Here is a 16,888-nt window from a genome sequence, read left to right on the forward strand (position 1 = left end):
TAAAATAAATGTGGCATATACACACAATGGAATTTTACTCAGCATTAAAAGAGAATAAAATCATGTCATTTGCAGGTAAATGGATGGAGTTAGAGAAGATAATGCTAAGTGAAGTTAGCCAATCCCAAAAAAACAAATGCCGAATGTTTTCTCTGATACAAGAAGGCTGATTCATAGTGGGGTAGGGAGGGAAAGCATGGGAGTATTAGTTGAATTCTAGATAGGGAAGAGGGATGGGAGGGAAAAGGAGGGGGCAGGGGATTAACAAGGATGGTGGAAATGTGATGATCATTATTATCCAAAGTACATATATGAAGACTCAAATTGGGTGTCAACATACTTTATATACAACCATATATATGTGTAATAAGAATTGTAATGTGTTCCACTGTCATAAATAAACAAAAATAAAAATAAAAATAAACCACAGGTGTGAGCATTTCTATGTGTATTCACTATTAAAAAATTTTCCCAGAAAAATTATGAATTGCTATATAATGGACCTTAAAGCTTGTTAGCAGTCAGAACCATGAACACTAAACCCCTGAATGCTAAGGGCCTGCTATAAATGTCTGAGTATAGAATGAACAAATAAGGAATGTAGGCAAAATATGAACATAGGAATTGTCACCTAGAAACAGCATTTCTCTTTGACATTTCCCCTAGAGAAATGAAAAATTAAGCTCTCATGAAAACACAAGGATTTATGGCAGTTCTACTTATAATCACCAAAAACTGGAAAGAACACAAATGTCCAATTAGTGAATCAATAAACAACCCACAGCACATCCACAGAATGATAGTCCAACAAATATAAAGTAACAAACCAGTGGTACACACAACAACTTGGATAAATCTCAGAGGTGTTATGCCAAGTAAAAGAAGCCAACCTCAAAAGATTACATACTTTATAATTTCATTTACTTGACTTTCTTAAAAAGATGAAACACAACAATAAAGATCAGTGGTTGCCTGCATTAGAGGCAGATGGTCTGTATGTGATTATCAAGTGTTGATGAGCAAATTTGGGGCAATAAAGGAACTATTCTATATCATGACTGTGGTGGTGGTTACATGAATCCACAAATGTCAAAATCTACAGATCTATATATGAAAAAGGACCAATTTATGATATAATTTTAAAAGTAACAGACATTCAAGAAAGCAAATTATTTTACTAACCAATTCTGAAAAATGTGACAATGCTATCTACAGCCAACTTTTCAAAAACTTGCTCAATAATATTTGTTAACGGTAATAATAAATATCAATAAATCTAAAACTTAAAATCTTTAAACCTCTATTTAAATAATCAGAAAAGGACTTACCAAGTTCATTGAGACTCTGAGCAGCTTTTGTTATCTCTCTACTTCCCCCTTGCAGTTGTCCTTGGAGTCTCTTACTGAGATACAAGATGCGAATAATTCTCCGAAGCAAATCACAGGCAACCTGTGCAAATATCACAATGTTAAATATGTGTAGCAGATCCAATCAAGTTTCATTGTAATTACTAATAATATGTTATTTGTCCATTCTTTTTTTTTTAATGTCAATGGACCTTTATTTTATTTCTTTATATGCGGTGCTGAGAATCAAACCCAGTGCCTCACACATGCTAGGCAAGCGCTTTACCACTGAGCCACAACCCCAGCCCTTAATCTGTCCATTCTTTCCAGATGCTAAAGACTCATTCATGCCTTACTTCTCTAAATAAATACAAATCTTAAAAAAATATCAAATCTTCTAGGGAGCAACCCACTGTACCATAGTTACCCTTCACAATAAACTCCAATTTATCCCAGATAGAATTAATCTGGGATTGAGACACTGTGCAAGCCAAAGATTTTTTGTAGTCTTAGACCAGTTTTCTGCTCTAAATCAATGATATTCAACACTGACAGGTGGTATCCCTGACAATTACATCAGAATCTCTAGGGGTGATAATCAAGCATCAGTTTATTTACTATCCATAGGTTTATTTAATACCCACAGCAGCCAAAGTGGACAGCCACTGTGCTAGGCTTCCTACTGCTTAACTCTCTCCAACCCTGGTTTCTCTTTTCTAGGTGCCTATCTGAACAGTCTTCAAACTTCTCCCAATTTCACCAGCCATAAAGAATAAATATACCCCACTTGGATTTCCCTAATGGTTTTTATCACTAAAAAAAAAAAAAAAAAAATAGTTACCTAAAAAAAAAGAAAGAAAAACTCTCACATAATTTCTCATCACCTCCTATTCCCTTTTCTCTCCTAGATCTAATAGTAAGTCTTAACCTATCTAAAGGCTTATTACCTATCCAAAGGATTGCATAGATGTAACCACTTAATCTCCATGTCCCCACTGCTCATGTCTATCTCCTACCATCAGGCTAATTAAGAAAGATTCGTATATTTCAGGACACTCTGTTACAGAAATTGGATCCAGAACAGTTGCCAGAGTGAGATGAAGGGAGTCCATAGAAATAAAGAATATATAGTGATCTTTAGCCTTAGTAATAACAAAGAAAAAAGAAACAGTCTATGCTGCTCATCACCACAATCTTTGAGCAGTGCCAAAGCTAGTTGAAAAGCAAAGACATGATCTCTGCCTAAAGAAGAAAATCCTAAATGGTGGCAGTAAAGAATTAAAAGATCCAGGAAAATGAGAATCCTGAGCCTCCAGCTGTAAGTTTTCTTTCATGGATGAAACACATAATATATAAGAGCCACACTCAGCCATATTCATGCACCCACAAGCTACACATACATGCACAAAAACATATAATGTTTACAAACATACGCAAGTCATAGACACCGGAGTATTAAACATGTTTACTTGACTGGTTCTCAGAGTTAACTACAGTATGAGGTACTTAAAACAATAAAGATTACAAAATCAGAATTTCTCTCCAGAAATTAAAGATCTGGACATCTCTAGGGGTGATAATCAAGCATCAGTTTATTTAATAACCACAGGTGACAGATTAAGTATGATTGTGAAAAATAATAACATCTTTGAGTTTATTTTTAATGTTTTTATTTTTCACAATCATACTTAATCTGTCACCAAGTTTTACTGACTGTCCTACTGCATGACTATTGCTATTTTACTTGCATTAGTACAATGAACTGGGAACCACCCACAGAAAGGAAACAGAATTGTGTGAGCTAGCACAGAAGCCCCTCTTACGCTCCCTCCCAATCATGTCACTGTCTATCACCCCGCCCAAGAGAAATTACTATTCTCACTTCTATGGGAATCACTTCCATATTTTTATTACAGAAACATATATACCTAAAGTGTTGCAATGTCACCCTTTTTTGATCTGTGGGTTTCCTCACCACCTTTTATTCTTTGTAATATATTGAATATATTGGATCATCTCAACTACAGTTTCCACAGAATGGGTTTTGTTGACTCTATTCCCATAGTGTAGTTTAAGAAATTCCTCAATCTTCTACATTTCCTACAAACAGGATGTAGACAGGTTCTTCAGATTTAGGTTTATCATTTCTGGCAAGTTATCATTAAGTGGTAATAAATCACATGTATGATTTTCTCTTGTGTTATTAGCAACCAATAATAAAGTCATACGTTCGATTTTCTTTTATTATTAGCAACCACTGATATTAAACATCAAAATTCATTAAAACCTGAGTAAATGCAAAATGATGTATAATTATTTAATCTTTGTTTGCTAGCACATAAAAATTTCTCTATGAAAATTTTTTTACCTTAAGTATATTTGTCTATCCTTAAGGGTACAGCTCATACGGGAAAGTAAGCATAAATACTTATCTTCCTCTCAGCTTGTATTTCCAAAAGGAAGGGTTTCCTAATATCCACTAATGATGAACAAACAACAAGAATTTGTTCTTAGTTTGTTTTTATTTCCATTATAAATGAATTCATAAATGTAAACATAATATGTCAATTTGTTGTGAGCTATTATCCTTATTGGTACTCAAATTGACCCATTGTGGCTAGTGGGAGCCTCAGAGTGATCAACTGTACCACACTGTCTGAGACTAAAATCTCCCAAATTTAGGATTTTTAGGGCTGAAAGTGAGATAGTTGAGCAACCTCGGGCATCTTTAAATTGGCTTCTGATTTCTTTTGTCATAGACATAGTAGTCACCAATATCTTCTTTGGTATCTGGTATAAAAAATGTTTCAAAATCATTTTATATATTTCATGTCCCAGACCTGGAATCAAAGAGTTCTCAAAGAAGCCCTTGTTTCTTTTAGGAAGAAATAGCATTTCAAGACCACATTCTCGGAACTAGTTTTGTTCATTTCTGAGAATTTTCCATAGATATAGCTAGGAAATGTCATGATTAAAATATAGCATAAATATTCATTTGCTTTAATCTACAATATAGACTTCTCAGATTAACATTATACATATACATATGTATAAATATATACAGAGAAATATATAATTTTGCACTCTTTTAAAATAAAATTAAAATATCTCAAGTTCCTAAGGATAACTTCCAATTAAAGATCAAAAGAACAGGCTATTTATTTATTTAACCTTCTATATTATATCAGTATATCATTATTTCCATGCTGAGACTCTTGTTTCTTAAGGATACGGGTGATAACTTAAAATAATTTATTTGCTTAACTGCACAATACACAGAAAACAGTATCTAACAAAACCAACACCATAATAAAACTATGATTGTTGAAAATGATCTAAATTTTTTCTGGATTCTATTTCTTTATCAAAGCATACAGTTATCACCTACTATACATTCCTTTCCGGCCCTATTTATCTTAGTTCTAATGCTCACCGAAAGTCTTTACACTGGTATTTCTCTAATCATTTTGGTATCTGAAAAACACTACTAGTTTCCTAAGAAAAGTTTATAAAAACAATATTCCCTGCATTGACATAGGTTGATAGGAGTCTATAAATGAAAATCACTTTGGTTGGTCTATCAATTCTCTGCTGCTGCACAAGAAACCAGCCTAAAATTTCGTGGCTGAAAACTATTTCATACTCCATGGGTTAAAAGTTTAGGAAGGGTCCCAGTACTCCAGGTGGTCTCACTTGGAACTACTCGCTGTGCTTCATTCGGCTAACAACTAAGCTGATCTGGACCAAGAAGGCTTCACTGGGTGCTTCTCACTCATCAGATTCATATAGCTTTCTTCATAGCATGGTGGTAATAGGTAGCTGGACTTCTTACATGGACACAGGTTTTTGCAGAGGAGAAATAAAAGTTCCTTAAAGGCTAGGCCTCAAACTAAAGCAGCATCACTTCCATCAGTATGGGTTTTTAGTGTTTTGCTATCCTAGTTGCTCTGTTTTTATAGGGTTTAAATTCACTGGCATTTTTATGTTACTGTTACCATCTTGCTTCTTCTTTCCTTCCTGATACATTTACTTGTTCAAAGGATAATTATAAAGCAAGTAAAATAGGTTTGTATTTCATTAAAAGGTACATTAAATTATTTGATACAACAACCGAAAAATTTTTTAAAACCCTACAAAGTTACATAATGAAAAACATATATATATAATTATATGTATAAAAATGAGAAAAGGTTTCATGGATGATTTCTTCTTTCATTCCAAACTTTCACAAACTCTCTTACTTATGATTTTTTTATATTTATTTTTTTAGTTTTAGGTGGACACAATATCTTTATTTTTATGTGGTGCTGAGAATCAAACCCAGTACCCCACGCATGCTAGGTGAGCATTCTACCACCGAGCCACAACCCCAGCCCTATTACTTATGACTTTAAAGATAAAAAGAAAACTTATGTGAATTACATCTCAATAAATTGATTATATATTTAAAACATAATTAAGAGTTAAAAACTTATAGAACTTGAAAGTTAACTCAATTATTCTTTGATCGTTTAAAATTTTTTAAATGTAAATGTTCTGTTTAAAGGAAAATAAGCTTTTCAAAATTTTTTCTGGAAAACACAATTCATAAGCAAACAATATTACTAAAATGAATGAAGACAGACATAATCTTTGGGGTGATGGATATAAATGAAGCCAGAAGCTTCTGCTTCAGGAAGAAAAGGCTTTCGGAGAAGAGAGTAAAATGGGGATTAAAAAAAAAGAAGAAGAATAGGTATAAAAATCCTTTCTTCTAATTGGAGATAGTATCTTAGCAAGTTTATGTTCAAGGAAAAAACATCCTTCATAACTATTTCTTTCTTGCCTTTATCTATCATTAATCAGGAGCTCAAATAAGAAATAGATTAAACAAAAACATTAAAATTCCTCAATGTTTATAATGGAAATGGCTGACAAAGTGAACAGAAAACCAGAGACTGAAACACAAGTGAGATTCCAAAGAGCTGTAGGACCTGTTCGAAAGGCAACAAGTTTCTAAAACAAACTTCCTTCTAAGTTAAAACTGAGTATAAGTTGAACCAGGAAAATTTAAATACTGTACTGGAAATAAAGATATTAAAATGTACCTGAGTACATTTTTCTTTTCTCTTCCTTCCTTTCTTTCTTAACTTTGGAATAACTTGACCAAATTTATTCAACTCAGCTATCTTTTTTTTAAATATCTTTATTTTATTTAAGTATGTGGTGCTGAGGATTGAACTCAGTGCCTCACACATGTGAGGCAAGCACTCAACCACTGAGCTACAACCCCAGCCCCTCTACTCAGCTATCTTTATGGTGTCTTCTTTTTTTTAAACAACAAAGTAGTATAGAAAATGAGGATTAATATTTAACAATAAAAATAATTGTTTCTTACACCAAAAGAAACAATCAAGAGGGATGGAATTGTAGCTCAGTGGCAGAGCATGTGCCTAGCATGTGTGAGGCAGCATTCTGCTGTCATATATAACAAATTAGAATAAAAAAATCTTTAAAAAAACATAAAAATAAACAAATAAAATAAAGGCACACTGTCCAATTACAACTCCAAAAACATTTTTTTAAAAAGAAAGAAACAATCAAGAACATGAAGAGAGAACCTACAGGAGGAGAGAAAATCTGTGCCACCCCCACAACTCAGGGTGTTAATTTCCAGGATATACAAATAACTCAAAAAGCGTAATGCCAATAATAATAGTAATAACCCAATCAATAAATGGGCAAAGAAACTGAACAAACTCTTCTCAAAAGAATAACTATGAATGATCAACAAATATAAGAAAAAATGTTCAACATCTCTAGCTATCAGGGAAATGCAAATCTCACTCACTAAAAATGGAACCACCATTTAACTCCTAGGCATATATCCAAAGGATTTAAAAATCAGCATACTACAGTGACACAACCACATTACACACATAGCAGCACAATTCACAATAGCTAAGCTATGGAACCAACCTAGATGGTCATCAGATGAATGGATAAAGAAATTGTGATACATACACACACACACACACACACACACACACACACAAATGGAATATTATTCAGCCATGAAAGAAGAATGACTTTATGATATTTGCCAGTAAATGGATAGATCTGGAGAATATTGTTCTAAGTGAAATGAGCCAATCCCAAAAAAACAAAGGTCAAATGTTTTCACTGATATGTAGAAGCTAAATCACAATAAAGGAGGACAAGGGAAGAAGAGAAGTTCAGTAGATTAGACAAAAGGGAACGAAAGGAAGGAGGGGGATAGGAATAGAAAAGAGTAGAATAAATCTAACATAATTTACCTATTATGTACACATATGAAAATACCTAAATGAATCCTACCATCATGCCCACCAACAAGAATGTGGTCCCAATTAGAATAAGATATAATCTATGCTTGTATAATTCTATCAAAATGGATTCTGTCATGTATAACTAAGAAAAAACAATAAAAAATAAATAAAATGTTAATCTTAAAATGAACAATCCTGACCTCTCATTCTTGCATAAACATCTTCAAAAATTAATAAAATAAGCTATCACAACTTCATAGAATCATAGCATTTTACAGCTAGAAAAGAACACAGATCCAGTTTGAACTTTCACTATAAAAAATGATACTCAAGTTTGTTCCTTTTCATGCAGCTAGTTAGAGGGATTGAGAGCTGTAGTGCTCTTTGAAGATACAATGCTTCATCTTTTCTTTGTGAACCTGCTTTTGATTTTTGCTTTTCTTTTTTCTTTCTTCTTCTTTTTTTTAAAGTTATAGATGAACACAATGCCTTTGTTTTATTTATTTATTTTTATGTGGTGCTGAGGATTGAACCCAGTGCCTCACATGTGCTAGGCAAGTACTTTACCACTGAGCTACAACCCAGGCCCCTGGTTTTGCTTTCTTTAAGTACAGCAAACTTTGGAAAAAAATAACAGGAATCATATTTTCTGCTTTTTTTCCCTTTTAAAAATATATTTCACTGAATCAAAACAAAGAAAGAAACACTCTCACAGTCTTAACTCTGCTGCAGAGCACAGTCTTAACTCTGCTGCAGAGCAGCTATATGAACTTCAGCACATAACTTTCAGAATTTCCACTTGTTGACCCATAAAAGATGACTCACCCATAAAGTAATTTTCAAATATAATTATAAAAGTTTAGTGATTTAGAACATTTTGAAATGTCTTATAAACTGCTAAGTCCTAAATAACCATGATTTTTTTTTAAATCACTAATAACCAGATAGGTGGCAAAAATAAGAAAGATTCTTAGCCAGACATGGTGTATACTTGTAATCCCAGCAACTGAGGCTGAGGCAGGAGGATTGCAAGTTCAAGGCCAGCTACAGCAACTTAGTGAGGCCCTAAGCTACTAAGCAAGATCCTGTCTCAAAATTTAAAACAAAATTTAAAATTTTAAAAAGGAATGGGGATGTGGCTCAGTGGTAAGGCAACTCTGGGTTTAATCCCTGGTACCAAAAAAATAATAATAGTTACAATAATAAGGAAGATTCTTGAAAATTACTTTCAAAAGATTCAACAAAGGAGAGAAAAAATAAATGCATGGTTCTAGCATGTTTAAGATCTGGTGTTAGAGTGCAAAGAAGTTAATTGAAATTAAATTTTAATTAAATTAATTTCAACTGTTTCACCAAAATTAAACAATGAGCTGCAAATCAAAATAACAATATAATATAATGAAGACAAGTCTCGGACAAGTGCACTAAAAAAAAAAAATAGGCCTATGTCTTCATATGCAAAAAATATTTTAAAGTATACTAAGTCAAAGTTAACTTCCATTCTTTTTCCAAAAGAACAGAATTTCATTTTAGGGCTACTGTACATCTCAGCAATAAAGTGCATGGTTAGAATGTATGAAGATCTAGGTTTAATCCCCAATATCAAAAAAAAAAAAAAAGAAAGAAAGAAAAATTAACTTTATTAGGGCAAGTTTGTAAACACATAAACACAATAATTTTTCTTAATTAAAAACACCATATTTGCATGTTAATCCATTCTTTCAGTAAGAAAATGACTTCCAATGAAATTTAATGCCATGTTTTTAAAATAAAATGAGAAAGGTATCCAAAAAATCCTAAAAAGCAACATTTACATTTCAGTTTAACTACGGGGAGTATTGTTTTGATATGTATTTTAACATAAAAGTAAAACACTAGCTCCCTAGAGAGAACTCTTCCAATGCTCTGAGCACTTAAGAGTGCATGAACCTTATCAGAAAAATAGTTTGAGCATTTCTTTAGAGGTTCACCATATTCCAAGCCATATGACCTTGCAACCCAAGCCAAAATTGATTAAATCAGGGAAACAATGCTAGCTTAAAGGAAGCCATACAAAGTCTGTCACTAGTTACCAATTCCATTACCTACCATAAGAACCTCCCAGACTGTGAATTGATTGTACATGCTATTCTTTTTATAAAAGTATGAATACAAGAAAAGGTAGAGCCTGAGGCAGCAATAAGCAGAAGCTTTGAGATACAAGAATGAGTAAACAGAAAAATGAGCAAGTGAAAAGACTGACGCTTAATCCACAGCACAAGTAAGAAAAAGCCCACAGTAACAGAAAAAGAAGCAAAAATTCAGGAACTGAGGTTTAAGAACAGGTGCTAGGTTGATATTACAGATTGAACAATGTTCCACTCTCCATTATACCTATGAGAAAGGTTCCTCTGCATTCTCACTGACCAAAAATGTATCTATTGCTGGCTGGCTGTCCCCAAAATAATTTGAAAATATCTCATCTCCACCATCTGAAAAAGACATTCAAACTCTTCTTGCATGCTCTATTTCTCAAACTGTAATACGAGACAAGTACAAATACATTAAAAATAACATGTTTTGTTTTAATCACATGCCACATGTTTGAAAAAAACACAAATGTGCTATGGAAAAAAATTATTGTAGTCCTTTTTTTTTTTTTTTTTTTTTTGGTAATAGGGATTGAACCCAGTAACCACTGAACTGCATCACCACTTTATTTTATTTTTTGCTTTAAGACAGTTCTCACTAAGCTGCTGAAGGTCTTACTAAGTTGCTGTGGATGGCCTTGAACTTGTGATCCTCCTGCCTCAGTTTTCTGAGTCTCTCAGATTACAGGGATGCACAACTGCACCCAGCCATTTTATTCATTTTTTTAATAAGTATAAGTGCTTGGTACATAATACTCTGCTAAGGTTGTGATTCAAATATTAATGTATTATCATAACCTTCAAGGAATTCAGTCTTATGGAAGAGTTTAAAGAAAGGCAAAGTTATGCAGAAAGAGCTATATGAAAATATTTATGTGACTATTAAAGGAATCAAATAATGAAAAATAAATATTACGCTTTGCCAGAGTAAGGAGAACAGAACTCACAAGAGCTGACATACCCAATGAAATATGTTAAGTATCAAGAACATTCTGAGTTAGGAAAGAGAAAATGTGCAAATGAATAAATGTGAGAATCTCTTGCACACTCAGAAATAATAAGTAGTTTAGAATTAAATAGTATCCATGGTAAATATTTTTAGAATGACAAAAGGCAAAGTTGATAAAGTTAAAAAGAGGCCACATCATGAAGTGGCTCATGCCCATTAAAGACAAGGGCCTTCATTCTATTTCTTAATGAGAAACAACTGAATAATTATATCAAGTGGAAAAAAACAACCTGATGTGGTTTTAGAAAGATGAAGTATGCAGTTTTCCTATTTTCAGTAAAGGCAGGCTAGGTATTTGCTTCCCACGGAAAACAACTAAAAATGTTTTCTCAAACATAAAGACATTTCAAAAGAGCAATGAAATGATAACACAAATATCAGACCAAATGTGAAGCAAAAGAAGTGAACCCAAAGAATAAAGAAGCAAATGCACTTGTAATCTTAAAATACTTGCTAATTCCAGATGAATCTTGATAGCCTCTGAGGCAAAGTAGGGGACAGGGGCTAAAACTGAGTTTAATGCTTATTTTAAGAGAAATAAATCCTCTCTGAAAGACTCAGATATTAAAAAAAAAAAAAAAAGATCTCTCAAGTAAAATATCCAACCCATAGCAAAACACAACCAGGCAAATAGGGAAACTGGACTTACAGTAGACAGAGCTAACAAACAACACTAAGATAAATTTGTAAAAACCAATAACACTGTCCTACTGAATTCAGATAACAAAAAACCTCAATAGAATATGTTCAAGAAACAGGAAATATGAGAGTTGATGCAGCATTTTAGGAAAAGAAAAAAATCAAACTTCTAAAAAATTACACAATGAAGAAAAATAAATAAATAAAAATTAAATAATGACCAAGATTTAGCAAAATAGTATTACTTAGATTAGCTTATCCACAATCTATCAGTTGCTAAAGAAAAAATTAATAGAATGGAAGATCATCTAATTTAGAGGGAAGGAAAAAAAACACTTCAGAAAACAGCAGGGAGAAACAAAAATATAAAATAAAGGGGGTAAAGAACTTATAACAATAATTGAGTGTAAATTTTTTTAAAAGAGAGAAAAAGAGAGAGAATTTTTTAATATTTATTTTTAGTTTCCGGTGGACACAACATCTTTATTTTATTTTTATGTGGTGCTGAGGATTGAACCCAGCGCCCCGCACATGCCAGGCGAGCGTGCTACTGCTTGAGACAAACCCCCAGCCCTTGAGCGTAAATTTAATCACAATCTCAAGAAACAGAACAGTGTAGACTTGAAGAAATCACAGGTTAGAAATAAAGGAGAATCACGTCGGTTACACATCCACAATTTTACATAACGCCCTATTAGTAATTGTTGTATTCTGCTACCTTTCCTATCCTCTACTATCCCCCTCCCCTTCCCTCATATCTTCTCTCTCTACCCCATCTGCTGTAATTCATTTCTCTCCTTGTTTATTTTCCCATTCCCCTCACAACCTCTTATATGTAATTTTGTATAGCAATGAGGGTCTCCCTTCATTTCCATGCAATTTCCCTTTTCTCTCTCTTTCCCTCCCATCTCATGTCTCTGTTTAAAGTTAATCTTTTCTTCCTGCTCTTCCTCCCTACTCTGTTCATAGTTGCTCTCATTATATCACGACGTGATTCTGCAATCTGCATTTGGGGTAAAATTGGGAGTTCATAACCCACTTCAATCTAATGTATGAAATATGATATGTCAAGAGCTTTGTAATGTTGTGAACAACCAATTAAAAAATAAATAAATAAATAAATAAAAAAGAGAAAAAAAATTAAAATGTTGACATTTCTTGAAAAAAAAAGAAATAAAGGAGACAAATTCATACAATGAACATAGAAAACGAATTGCAAATGAGATGAGTAAAAGAAACCGCTTTCTGATACTGAGAGGAATCAAAAAGGAAGAAAATCTTAAAAGATGCCAAAGGAGCCGAGTACGATGGCACATGACTGTAATGTCAGTGACTTTGAGAGCTGGACAAGAGGATCGAAAATTTGAGGCCAGTTTCAACAATTTAGCAAGACCCTATTTCAAAATACAAAATAAAGGGGCTGGGGAGGTGGCTCAAGCGGTAGCGCGCTTGCCTGGCATGCGTGTGGCCCGGGTTCAATCCTCAGCATCACATACAAACAAAGATGTCGTGTCCTCTAAAACTAAAAAATAAATATTAAAAAAAATCCTCTCTCTCTTTAAAAAAAAAAATACAAAATAAAAAGGCTGAGGTGCTTTAACACTGAGCACATCCATAGCTCAGTGGTACAGTGCCCCTAAATTCAATCCCTAGTACCAAAAAAAAAAAAGGCGGCAGCAGCAGCAGCAGCAGCAGCAGCAGCCAAAGGAAACAGCAAATCATAGTCCTGACAATTTCTCATAACTCATTTAGAAGCCAGAATACAATGGGATGATATCTTCTACATGAAAAAAACTAATAAGAATTAATTCTATAAGGAAGAATGGAAGAGTGATATAGTGTGGTTGTGGAGTGTCCCCCAGAGCCTGTTCAGTGAGTTCTCAAGTTGGTGCTATTGAAAGGTGGTAGAAAACTTCAAGAGGTAGGACTTCGTAGGAGATCTTAAGTCAGTGGGGACATGCCTTCAAGGGGGCTATACAACTCTGGTGTCTTTCTCTCCCTTCTTCACTTCCCCACCAAGAGGTGAATGACCTCTATCATACACTCCCACCATTATGTGCTGTGTCCCCACAGGCCCAAAGCAATGAGGCCAACCAGTCACGGTGATACCCCCAAAACTATGATCAAATATAAAAATAAACTTTTTCTCTTTAAAATCTGACTTCTTAGAGTTTTCTTACAGTAACAGAAAGCTAACACAAAGGGAAGAGGGACAGATACCCAATTTAAAAATGGGCAAAGGGTTTGAATAGACATTCCTCTAAAGAACATATATAAGTGGTCAATAGGCACAATAAGACACAGTCAATATCATTAGTTATTAGGGAAATGTAAATTAAAATGACAATGAGTTTCTGTTTTGTTTTGTTTTAGGTACTGGGGATTGAACCCAGAGGTGCTTTACCACTGAGCTACATCCTTAGCCCCTTTTTGTATTCTATTAGAGACAGGATCTTGCTGAGTTGCTTAGAGCCTCTATAAGTTACTGAGACTGGCCTCGAACTCACAATCCTCCTGCCTCAGCCTCCCAAGACACTGGGATTACAGGCATGAATATCTATACCTGGATTGAGATACTTTTTCCACATCCAATACAACTGCTCTATTAAAAAGAAAAACATTGGAAAGAAATAGAAAACTTAGAACCTTCACACATTCCTGATGGGAATAGAAAATAGTACAGATGCCTTGTAAACAGTTTGGCATCCCTCAAAATGTTACACATAGAGTTATATGACCTGTCATAGATATTCTTAGGAATAAACATATCCAAGAGAATTTGTTTAAATATGTCCACACAAAAAAATTAGACACAAAACTTGTTCATAGCAGCCTTAATTTATAATTGCTAAAAAGCAGAAAAAATGTCCATCAACCAATAGATAAACAAAAAGTGGCATACTCACACAATGAAATACTATTAGTCTTTAAAATAAAGGATGAATGATCTATCCTGCAAAATGAATAAATCTTGAAAATACTATGCCAAATGAAGGAAGCCAAACATAAAATGCCTCAGATGTATGATCCATTTATATGAAATCGGCAGAATATTCTACAGCAATAAAAATTAAGCAACTAAACAATCAACATGGAGAATCATTTTTTAAAGGCATACTATTTTCAAAAAGTTGGGTACTGCAGTTTTAGATAACATAAAAAAACAAAAAAAATCAACACGAGATGTTGAAGAATTATGTCAGCAAGATAACATAATTTCCAGCATTTCTGCTTGCAGCCACAATAATTTGCATAATTTTTCCAAGCACAAAAATACCTTCACAAGATCAAAGAAAAGCAGGTGAGACATTACAGAATCTGAGTATAGCACAGAAATAAGAAATGACACATTAATAGAAATGGCCATGTACCCTTTCCCCACCCCAGGCACCTTGGCACAAAAATACCTTCTGGGAGAGGGACAGAGAAAGAAATGAGCACTGGATTTTGGCTTGGACCCTAACAGCAAGCATTCAACAGTGAAAGCCAGTATCAGACAAACCCTAATATCCCACATTCTGTGCCAGCACTTGCAGACCAGACCTCCTGACCCATCCCACCACCAGGTTAATACCCCAAAAACACAGTCTCTGAGTAGCCCCATATTTTGGGTCTATTCAAGCAATAAGCCAACCCTGTGGCCCAGACTCCAGGTTAGCATTACAGACTTATCTCCAGGACTAATTCAGCACCAGACAGCACCACAGACCTAGCTAGGCTTCAAGTCTGCCCTCTGCATCAGCTTAGCACCCAGAGACACTAGAATCAGGCAAGCCCCCGCAGCATCATGCCCCAAACCAGATCACGTGGCCCCAGTTCAGGCCCACCACAATACCATATAGGCATCTATAGCCTCAGACAAAGCCAGACACCAGAGAAAAACTCCAGATCTGCCACTGTGGCCCCACTTTTCAGCAAACCCAGCATCCCAGTCTGCTCCAGCAGACCAAGTGTCTAGGCCCATGCCAGTAGAACACAACACCGAGTCACAAAACCATAACTTAGACCTGTCCTTATTACCCAAGCTCCAGGCCAACCCTCACAGACCTACATTCCAGGCCAATACTATATATAAAAGAGGTCCAGAAACTCCCCTATAGATTCATTCATGCCCCAGGCTACCCCTAGTAGACTCAGGACAAAGACCCAACCCACAGACTTACAACCCAGACTCACCACAAATCCAGGCCACACCCATGGATTCAGGTTTCAAATCTGTCCCAGAGGATCTGGGTACCAGAATGTTCTAGCACTTAGCTTCATCTTGCAGATTCAGGCTCTGAGTCAGTCCCAGTATCAGATCAGTGTCCAAGGAAATAGGTTTCAGGCTGGCCCTCACAAATACAGGCTCCAGTCACGTAAGAGTAAAGCTAAGTCAACAGATCCACCACAGTGGGAGCTAACCTAGCACTACGGACCCAGGATGAAGGCCTAAACCAGCAGACCCAAGCTGATACAAATTTACAAACTGTTGGGAGTTGCACCGGCTCCAAAGACTAACTTCCCCCATCCCCCAAGAAGAGCCGTCCAATGGTGAGCCCTGCTGGCTCACATGATCCTTACCCACCAATCAGAGCCCTGCTGGCTCACCTGATCCTACCCACCAATCAGACTAGCCCTGCTGACTCACCTGATCCTTACCCTCCAATCAAAAAGCACCCCATGCCAACTGTCAAACCACCCCTGGCTCTATAAATATGCAGAGCTGTTCCTCAATAAACAGGCATTTGCTCCAACGACAAGCCTTGTTTGTTCTTTCATCAAAAACAAAAAACTTAGAGTAGTAATGAAACACCATCAAACACACCAATGTAGGCCAGAAAAAGCAGAGAAACAGGGGCAGAAAATTTATGACAACAGCTTGCCAATTCTAGGAAAGACAAATATCCAAGGACAGGAATCTCAAAGATCTCCAAAATCTGAAAAGATCTCAAAGACCTTCCTCATTGGACATAGGCTCCAGATCCAATGCTTTGGGCCCTGAAGCCAAACTTGTCCAACTGATGATCAGGTACCAAAACAGCCTACCCCAAGGACCCCAGCAACAAGCCTGCACCTGAACCACACCAGATGCTCTACCCACAATCTCTGAACAGGCTCAATGCGGAAAGGCGTTCCCAGTCAAATATAGTCTGCATAGACAGGAATAAGTCCTAATTCTTTAAATGTGCAGATACCAACACAAGGCAACAAGGATCACTAATAATCAGGGAAACCATCAAAGAAAACAAAATAAAGCACCAATAACCAACCATTAAGGAATAGAGATTTACATACTTCCAAAGAATTCAAAATAATCACCTTAAAGCAGCTCAGAAAGCAACCAAAAAACACAGCTAAATGGAATGAGAGAAAGGACAAAAAAACAAAATGAGAATTTCAACAATTAATTGAAACTATAAAAAAGAACACAATAATGAGAAAATATCCATACATTTCAACAGCTGACTTGATCATGCAAAGGAAAGAATCAGTGAC

The 16,888-nt window shown here is 35.1% G+C and overlaps 1 protein-coding gene across 1 annotated transcript in view; it reads right to left on the reverse strand.

The window, feature by feature from the left end:
* COG5 (component of oligomeric golgi complex 5) overlaps positions 1 to 16,888 on the reverse strand; it is a 336,390-nt gene that overhangs the window by 302,169 nt on the left and 17,333 nt on the right. Inside the window, exon 6 of the mRNA XM_081282899.1 lies at positions 1,329 to 1,449. Coding sequence (XP_081139025.1) covers positions 1,329 to 1,449 — 121 coding nt within the window. The remainder of the gene's footprint in view (positions 1 to 1,328; positions 1,450 to 16,888) is intronic.

This window comes from Spermophilus citellus (assembly GCF_964194105.1).
Source record: "Spermophilus citellus genome assembly, chromosome: 3".
Classification (NCBI taxonomy): Eukaryota; Metazoa; Chordata; class Mammalia; order Rodentia; family Sciuridae; genus Spermophilus; species Spermophilus citellus.